We start from the raw sequence: 9,852 nt of genomic DNA, 5'->3' as shown, positions 1-9,852 counted from the left end.
ATGTTAAAGGCGGTTACCTAATAGACATCCTTTGTTACATCAAATTCACATTCCATGAGAAGACAGAGGAAGGGAATCAGAGAAGTCTCCTTTTGTTGTCAGAGCTGGGAATAATGCAATTAATTCCTGGAATGAATTGGAATATGAATAAATTATTAAATGTTATATTTTAAGTTACAATAGCCCTTTGTGTTAGCCTTTCCTGGCTCTATTTGTATCTTTTTATTAAATTAATTGAATATTTGTTTTTTTTTTTCCCCCAAAACTGACAAATCTAAGAAGGTAAGGACTTTGCTTCATATTTCAGTAGCTCCTATCAGAATGTAGTTTAGCCAAGTGTGTTAGCATGTAGGCATGACTGTGGGCTCTGAAGCATATTGTCTCCATAGCAGAGGTGGTGTCTCTATTACCTATGAAATGGATATCATCGTGAGAAATAAATGGTATTCAGGAACAGGATGTATTTGTGTATATGTGTATATATACATTTGTATATATTTGCATATATGTACATTTGTGTATATGTACTTTTGATCCTGTCAGCCAGCAGTTAAATATAACTACACATTGTCAGGCTCATTATTGGGTATTTAAGAAATGATATTTTTTTCCCACAATGATTTTCTCTTAATAGTACTGAGTACATGTTAGTTGAAATAAAGAATTGTCTCTGAAAGCCTAATCAAGCAATTTCCAGGAGTAAGCTAAATGAGGTAATCAGCTTAACTCAGGGAAGGTAATCTCTGAGGAAATGGTTTTAAAGGAGTCTTAATAATCGGGTCACTAAGATCTGTAATTTAGAATAAAACTCTTATTCCCCTGTTATCTGCTGGTAGGAAAAGGCACTGACTTCTTCCTGGGAACTTTGGACAAATGAACAAGTAGAAGTTGTGACTTTCAGTGCAGAAAGAGTTATAAGGTAAATTAGAGGTTCTGGTCTTTTGATTTGGACAGGGAGGAGAGAGTGACCTCAAAGCTGTCATCTTCTTTTCTATAGGGTCATTTTCCTCCTAGAATCATTATGAACAAGAGGCAGTAGAGTTTAGCATTCTGGCTCTAAAATAAAGGAAGGTGGGTGCCTGCCTCATGCTGATCACTCATGTAACATGGAGGTCACAAGTGCAAACTGTGAGAATCAGATGGCCAAAATTAATCTACTGGCTACAGCTCAGTAGTTTGGAGACTTTGGCTAGTCATGTAATCATGGTTGTTTCTTCTGTAAAATGGGGATAATACTGTCACATAGCTCTTAGAACAGGGCCTCTCCTGTAAGTGTTAGCTTTCAAAATTATTGTTATCTACAGCCACTTGAGCTAAGACATCATGTGAAAACGTGACCTTGTCTTCTTGATTTGATACTGTGATCCAGAGGTGGAAGATCTGAGCAGAGCCCCTGTGGCTTCTGCCTGTCAGGACTCTTTCCAGGAAAAAGGTTTAGGTTTCAGCAACTGAAGCTAGGGCAGAAGACATAGAAAAAGGATTGCCTTAAAGATCTGAAAGACATACAGCTTATTTTTGGTACCCCTCTTTTTCAGCAGTACCAGGTCTCATTCTGGAGGCAAAGTTTAGACCCTTATGTGGGTCATTGTGAATTTTTTGAGATACACAAAAATTAAGAAATCGTAAAATCTGTACAGACAGAAACAAGTGAAGCCCTCACAGCCACACTGATAAGCCAAGCAAGTTGAAATTTGCATGGGTGACTCTGAAAGGACGTCAGCTGTGTTTCTTGGAAGTGAAACAATGAACCATACACAGTCTGTCTGAAAACTTGTAGTGATCCAGGTATTATACTCTTGACATTGAAGTCAATGGGGCTGTGAATATAGATCCATAGCAAATGGTAAAACCTTTTTACCCAAGTTCAAATCTCTCTCTGTGGATTTCTTTCTTAAGAATGGAGAACAGATACTGGGGAGGTGGTGGTGGTATTTCTTTCTAAGTGATCCTCTTCTCTTGTCCCTACAGACCTCCCTTTCTCAACCCCAGAGAATGGCAGCTGAAAACTCTTCCGTGATAGAGTTTATCCTCTCAGGCTTAACCAACCAGCCAGAACTCCAGATGCCCCTCTTCTTCCTGTTTCTAGGTTTCTACATGGTCACTGCGGTGGGGAACCTGGGCTTGATAACCCTGATTGGGCTGAACTCTCACCTGCACACCCCCATGTACTTCTTCCTCTTCAACCTCTCCATAATAGACTTCTGTTACTTCACTACCATCACCCCCAAAATGCTGATGAGTTTTGTCTCAAAGAAGAACATCATCTCCTATCCTGGATGTATGACTCAGCTCTTTTTCTTCTGCTTCTTTGTTGTCTCTGAGTCCTTCATCCTGTCAGCGATGGCATATGACCGCTATGTGGCCATCTGTGACCCACTGATGTATGCGGTCACTATGTCTCCTCACACCTGTCTGTTCCTTTTATTGGGTGTCTATGGAATGGGATTTGCTGGGGCAATGGCCCATACAGGAAGCATAATAAGTCTGACCTTCTGTGCTCACAACCTTATCAATCATTTTATGTGTGACATCCTTCCCCTCCTTGAGCTCTCCTGCAACAACTCTTACGTGAACGAGCTAGTAGTCTTTATTGTTGTGGGCATCGACATTGGGATACCCATAATCACCATCTTCATCTCTTATGCCCTCATCCTCACCAACATTCTTCACATTAGTTCTGTTGAGGGCAGATCCAAAGCCTTCAGCACCTGCAGCTCCCACTTGATAGTGGTTTCTCTTTTCTTTGGTTCTGGGGCTTTCATGTATCTCAAACCACCCTCTATTTTGCCCCTTGACCAAGGGAAAATGTCTTCCCTGTTCTATACCATTGTGGTGCCCATGTTAAACCCATTGATTTATAGCTTCAGGAACAAAGATATCAAAGTTGCCCTGGGGAAAACATTGAGCAGAAAAGTTTTTTCTTAAGAAAGGAGTCGGGGAAGATAACATGCTTTGCTTATTAATGTGTATGTTTATGGCTTTTTGGGCATATGAAAATTTATTACTGTGTTTTCATTAAAATTTATGAGCTTGGTCATTCCTTCTTGCCTTTGTAAAGGGCCAAAAGAGAGACATTGGCTACTTTTGACAACTGTAAGTGGACTCCGGGAATGTCACCAACAGCATGACCTTTTTGGCCAAATCTAGCAACCAGAACTTTGTTTTTCTCAATAAAGTTCAAGCAACCATTATTGGGTATAAAAGCTGTGATTTTCTTACTGTTCTTGATCAGCTGGACTTGGACACACTTCCTGATGACAGAATTTGTCTGTTTGGCTTCAACTCCTACTTTTTCCAGCACAATCTCCTTTGCATGGGAAGCACCTCCAAGGGGGTGACCTTCAGGGCTGTGCCCAAGTGGGCCTCCATGCCACTTCTGGTCTCGTCGGTGATTGTAGAGATTCCTGGCAATTCGAAGTCCCTGACACCTGCCCATCTTGCTGGCACCACAGGCCTATGTGAAAGAGAAGCTGACCAGGAAAGAGCCACAAGCCACCGCGAATAGGCCCCACTCTGTCAATGACCCCACACAGCTGTCTGCACAGCACTTGATCTGAGGTTGGACCCTCTCCTTTGAAAATGATGTCTTTGCAACACTTTACTGAGGTGGCGGTGTCTGTGTCTATTTAATTTGCATTAAATTCCAAGATATTTAACTTCCATTGTTTATTTCATGTTGTGTTTTTTTTTTTTTTTTTTTTGCCGGGGCTGGGTTTAAACCTGCCACCCTTGGTATATGGGGCCGGCACCCTACTCCTTGAGCCACAAGCGCCACCCTATGTTGTGTTTTTAATGAGGGATCCAAGTTCCAGGATTTTTTTTTTCTGTCTTACATGGAGAATTTTAAATCTTCACATGTGGATGAGTGTTTGGTGTATATGTATTCTTCTTGCCCCTCAACTATTCAAAAACTTTCATTTTATGCAAAGTTTTCTACACTTATAGATCATTTAATCTCGAATGAGCCTTATACATCACTTAATCTAGCCTCTACAATTAATGCATGTAAGAGACTCAGAAATGTATATGTTGTCAAGGATATACAGCTACTTGGTGCCACAACTGGGAATGGAATCTGGGCCCTTGAATTCTCATCTACTTTGTTTTCCTTTTGTACCATGTGTTTGTCCTCCATTTCTGCCTTCGCATGTTTCCTTTTAAAAGAAAGATAATTTATCACATAAAAAATCTGATTCTATTTATAATAATTTAAAGTAACTGCTCAATAATTCATTTTTTTAATATTATATTTTTTTCAAGAGAGCAGGAGATGAAGAGTTTTCTTAAGTTGATTTTGGCCAAATGACAAATGGAGTTTGGCATTTAGTGAAGATTGAGGTTGTGTGTGGAATCCAAGGGCCTAGTCTAGTGAATAAGGACTTCCATAGGCTTAAGGGTTATAAAGTTGTTGAGTGGAAAATTGTACATTATTTTAAGCCTAACAGAATCAGAATTTAGAGCCTTTTCAAGGGTTAGTTTGGGTGTTTGAGCTATGATGAAGAAATCTGTGGCTTAGGATAACCAACTACAAATCCGGAAGTCCTAAAGGGCAGGAAATAAGGAGCTAAGTGGATACTAAGGTAGCACCAAGCAGCTGATTATTAGAAGAGGCAATTTCCATTGAATTTTAAGGCACTACACACAGCACTGACTTTATATAGATGTGTGTGGGAAAGGGATAATTCATCCAAGACTGGTTTATAAATCCACAACATTGTATAAAGAGAAGGATATGGTGTGTTGGAACACTTTGATATAAATGATTTATTAGTAGTGAAAGAAAGTTCTTTGGAAAACTCTAGTATGTTAAGTGCTGGGGAGACACTTCAATTTATGAGCTTTTCTTTGGGGAAATTTTCTTGGTGGAAAAATGGAAGTTTGGTTGGATGTTTAGCTTTGTCCTTTGGTGTGACACAGATCAAAGAGGCTCATCTGTGTGTGTGTGTGTGTGTAACAAATTTGCTTTAGTGAGCATGGAATAGGGAAAGAGAAGTAAGTTTAGGAGACCTGTGGGCGAGTGTTAGGTGGGTGAGGTGCATATACCATGTGAGGTAGAAAGTAGAGAAAAACAGGGATTCACGAGGCGTATGGTGAAGCTGGTTTTGTGTCCTGGCTCAGTTGTTTAGTAGTTGTGTGAGTTTGGGGAAATAATTTAATATCTCTACATGTTAATTTCTTTATTTTTAAAAGTGAGACAATGATCTTGACTCTATGGGGTCTTTGAGGATGCAAAGCACTTAATAAATCTCAGTGCTCACGCTGGAAGAACTCATTCACGTAATTATCATCAGCATTTCCTCAAGCTTTTGCATGAGCTGGGGCGAGTCACTTCACCTTCCTGGAGTTCTGCTTAGTCATGACACACATAAACTCCTCTGTATCTTTCTTTAAAAAGATAATATATTTTGACTAAGTAATACTTGCATGTGGTATAACATTAAACAGTATTAAACAGTATTAAACAGTATTAAACATTAAACAGAGGGGGTCATTCAGTGAAAAGTGTGTCTACCTTCCATCTAGTGTTTCATACCTAAATTCTGCTCATTACAAGCAACAGTTGTCGCTAATTTCTTATGACTCTTCCCATAGACAAGCATCTCTTTCTATCTGTGTGCATGCATACACACACATCTAGTACCTCTTCTTGTTTTAAAGTTGTGTAAAAGGGCATTTAAGAAGGGTTTTTCTAATGGAAACAGCTTTGAAGAGGTTGAGACAGAGAACATTCCAAGGGTTAAAAGAAGAGGAGCCAGTCACAAGACGGGCCTGGGAAGGGATGTGGCTGAGAAAGAAGAAGAGCAGAGGCATCCCTGGCCTGGGGGTATGACCATGGGCCCCAATCCTGCAGCCACAGAGTAACATTTTGGTTCCCTGATCCTCTGTGCTTACCCGCTGGTTGTACTGCCTCATCTCTATTTGGTTGATACTGTGGTGAGGTCAGAGTCTTTGATAGCTGAAAACAGCAGGATGGTAAGTATTTTTAATTCAGCATACACTTCTATGCATGTTTATTTATTTTAACCAATGAAGCACATCATTTTTCTTTTTCTGATTCTTGGAGCAACTTGTATATATTTTTGAAAATGTGGAATGTAAAATATATATAAAGAAAAAAATTACTCCTACCTCAATGTGGTAGCTTGCATTATTGGTTAAAATTTATCACTCATCTAGTAATAGTATGTGTCCACTCACTGCCCATGGAGTCCTAGGGGTAGGATATATTTCCCTGCCCATCGATTGTTGGCTTTGCCATGTGGCCCATTTTGGCTAATAGGATCTTAGCAGATGCGATGCAAACAAGAGCTTAGAATGTTTGCCCAGAGGAGCTTGCCCTCTTCTGCTTCTCTTCCTCTGAAAAGAGCCTCTCCTGGGTAAATGCTGCCCCACACCCTCCCAACCCATTCTCACCATGAGCACTGGTGAAGCAGGGTGCATTGTGCAGAGCAAGCAGAGCTGCCCCCTAGAGCCCAGACACAATGAATTGCCGCTATTAACCTATAAACATGTGAGGAAAAAATATTGTATGCAATGAGTTTTTTTTTTTTTTGACTGCGGTATACAAATAGCTAACTGATCCACTCCACCATTTAGAGAACAGGAAAAGAGAATTTCATCTGGAGTAGGAAAGTTTCTTGAAGTGAGATTGTCCTATATGTGCTGTGTTATAAAATGTTGTTTTACTAATTATTATAATGTGATCTTCGTTCCTTATCAATGAATATTTTTTAATTATAACTTTTCATGGATTTCATCATATAGCTATGGTATATTTTATTTAAGCTTTTTACTGTTGTTGAACATTAAAACTGTGTTGGTCTCCCCAATACATTTTTTAGTATAAATAATGCTATGACTATTGCTTTTATGTTAAAATTTTTATCTAGATTTCTGATTAGCTCAGGAGATATTCCCATTGTATCTTCCTTATTTTTCAATTCAAAATATTTTACAATTAAGGAACAAGACTATTTAATTTGCTGCTATAAAATCTCTGAATCTCTGACTCTTCACTTGATTTTGAGCAAGAATGGTTGTTAGGACTCCTTTTAAATTCTTTTAATGAAGTATTTGTCCTCTCAACCTTTTCCTTGTAATATGTTATATTTAATTATTCTACCAATGGCTAGAATGACAGCTAAGTAGTCACAGCCTCAGGATAGCTTGGTTATGTTACACTGCTAACTGGATATCAATTACACCATAGTTGGTTGCTGGAAGACATTGTCTTTGCTTCTGTGAGCCCTGCGTTGTTCTGGCTTCTTTATACCATTTGTTCCAGAAAGAAAGATCTTAGGCAGAACATCCAATTGGTTGAGTTGGGTGATGTGGTTGGGCTATACCAGGAGCCTGGAAGCTAGTGTCTGCTGGCCATACCAATGGGGAGATTCAGCTAAGTTCACGCAAGGGAAGATTCTCCTGGGAGTATGGGGTTCTAATGTTGAGAAGCTGAACACCACTTGACTTTAGCCAAAAGGCTGAGAGGTGATGATGAGAAGCCAAGTATCAGTGGCACTTCTTTATCCTTTGGGTCTCTGAGTTTCACTTCCTCAGAGAGGCTGTCCCTTATCTTAGAAACTCACTTTACTATCACCAGTTTAATGCTTTCATACAACTCTCAATTTCCTTTGGGAGCACTTACTGCCCTTCTAATTCATTATAGGTAATAACATCTAGGACCTCCTTTTAATATGTGTCTTGAGGTTTTACTTGTCATACAGGGGTGGTGTAAGTTCCAGGTCCATATACATGTGAGTGCCTGTGCTACGGATTCCCAGGGTAGGGGATTTTCCTTTTTATACCCGTTTTCATCCAGAGCCAAGGTTGAGATCAGCCTGTTTCCTTACCTTCCTTCTGAGGGGGCAATTCTTTTCTAGTTCATTCACTCAGGTTTCACCTTCTTTGGGCACAGATTTATGGGGGCAGTGGGGAGGTGCCATGGCCTCTAATCTCACCTCCATCCTGTCTGGGCTCCTAGCTCCAAGGACTGGCAGATGCTTTCAGGAGAAACTTCAACTCTAGCCTCATCTATACTGTTCAATTTTTGTTTTCCTATGGGTTGTTTTTTTTTTCACTCCTAAAACCTCCCTTATTTTCAGATCAGCCAAGCCAATTGTTGGCTTGTAATTCTTATCATTAACATTGTTGTTCAGCACTTTTCACTGTTCTAGTGGGAGGACTTTTATTTCCAACATCCAAACTGCTAAATGATTAGAAATAGTAATTAAGAAAATAATAAATATACTTTTGTTTTTTGTTTTAACAAACAGAGATAATTTTTTCTCTCTTATGCTTTCTTTAGGCCAGTTTTAAAATTCTAGGTGAAACTGTCATAGGAGAAGAAATAATGAGAAAAATGTGACATTTCCTAAAATCAGAAATCAATTAAAATTTAGAACTGGAAGATGACTTACAGACTCTTGGACAGTGTCCGGGTCACTTGGTCTAATCATCTCTCCTATGACAGGGATCACCCAGAATAGAGAATGCCAATTTTGCAAATTAATGAATGTTAGGTGGAAATTGCCTCTCACTTTGCTCAGTGAGGTGGCCTGTACTTTGCTGTCATGTGGGAAGCCAATTATGTTTTTATAGGGCAGACTCATCCTGATTGCAGAGGCCAAGCAGCAGTCACAGGAGTGGCCCATGTCAGGAGCCTACTTGACATGCATGTTGTGGAAACAGATGCTCAGACAGGAATGTGGCCTTAGGCACCCTGAGCTAGAGCAGGGGAGTAGGAGGAACTTGGAGAGTAGCCATCTAGGCCTCTCTCCAGGGCACTTCTTTGTCAACTCTCTGATTATCTGCAGCTGTCCTTCTTCCATACCCCTGTTTGCTGGGTTGGAACCTGCCGGGCCACAATCCTACTGAGTGTGACAGGGGACAGCACTCTCTGTTTGCTTCCAGTCAGCCAAATGTTCTGACTTAACCTTCTGGCCTGGTAGTTATTTCCCTCTCAAAGATTTCCCTTGATTCCCAGGCAGGTCAGCAACTGGCTTTCTATGCCGCCCTAGAGTTTTGGCAAAGTGCCTGTAATTGGACAAGGAGGCCTTCCTACTAGGATAGCTGGCCCTTATAGGTGGTTTTCTGCCTGGAATTCTGGAATAGCAGAGTGTGGGAGAGGATGATGCAGGGAAGAAGTGAGTTTTGAGGGAGAGCAATGCTTATCTCCATCATATGGTTGAAGAAAGAGGCAGTGGTGAGACTGAGGAACTGCTCCTGGGAAGTGTTTTTAGCCAATAGCACAGCCAGGAGAGAGAATCAGAAACCCCAGTTTTCATATTCCCTTTAATAAAGGTTATGCAGCTGAGTTAGAATCTAAAACAATAGATATACATGTTTGTTTATGTTTGTGTGTCTTGAGTTTGTGGAGAAAAACCAAGTGAAGTGGAGAAAGAAGAGAAGGGAGTGGTAATTATCCAGCACCTCTTGTGTGGTAGGCATGGTCAGGCACTTTACTTAGGTGCTGCAATCAATATCCCTGGAGGTGGGGAGTAAAGAGGTCTCAGGATAAATGATTTGTCTAAAGCAGGGCCTGATCAGGACTTCAGAGGCCACTCCTATGAAATTCAAAATAGAAGATTTACTTTTTGATATAACATCAAAACTTGCACGTATGCCAAAATTAAAGTAGCTTCTCTCTAGAATTTTGTTGTTATTTTCATTGTAAAATTTTAGAGACACTCTTCAAAGCCACCCACTGAGCTGTGGCCCTAAGCGTACACTTAGTCTGGCTGTTGGGTGACTCACCCCAGTCTCAAATTAGGAAATGTAGTCAATGAGGGATTTGTGTGCTGAGAGCTGTTTTATTCCAAAACCTGGAGAAAGAGTGGTATAAGGTGGTGAGAT

The 9,852-nt window shown here is 40.2% G+C and overlaps 1 protein-coding gene and 1 pseudogene across 1 annotated transcript; one reads left to right on the top strand and one right to left on the bottom strand.

Moving 5' to 3' along the window:
* Positions 1 to 1,989: 1,989 nt before the first annotated feature.
* LOC100963446 (olfactory receptor 8B12) lies at positions 1,990 to 2,950 on the top strand. Its single transcript, XM_003796755.2, has one exon. The coding sequence runs from the start codon at positions 1,993 to 1,995 to the stop codon at positions 2,923 to 2,925; it is 933 nt and encodes a 310-aa protein (XP_003796803.1). The 5' UTR covers positions 1,990 to 1,992; the 3' UTR covers positions 2,926 to 2,950.
* Positions 2,951 to 3,023: 73 nt separating this feature from the next.
* On the bottom strand, positions 3,024 to 3,436 carry LOC100963125 (annotated as a pseudogene).
* Between the last annotated feature and the right edge of the window lie 6,416 nt (positions 3,437 to 9,852).

The sequence above is a fragment of the Otolemur garnettii genome, unplaced genomic scaffold, assembly GCF_000181295.1.
Source record: "Otolemur garnettii isolate 467f Iridium unplaced genomic scaffold, OtoGar3 scaffold00108, whole genome shotgun sequence".
Taxonomy (NCBI): Eukaryota; Metazoa; Chordata; class Mammalia; order Primates; family Galagidae; genus Otolemur; species Otolemur garnettii.
This window is presented reverse-complemented; position numbering and strand designations above follow the sequence as displayed.

What these genes read in the sequence shown, in the direction of transcription:
- LOC100963446 (XM_003796755.2), top strand. Translation starts at nt 1,993, where the DNA reads ATGGCAGCTGAAAACTCTTCCGTGATAGAGTTTATCCTCTCAGGCTTA.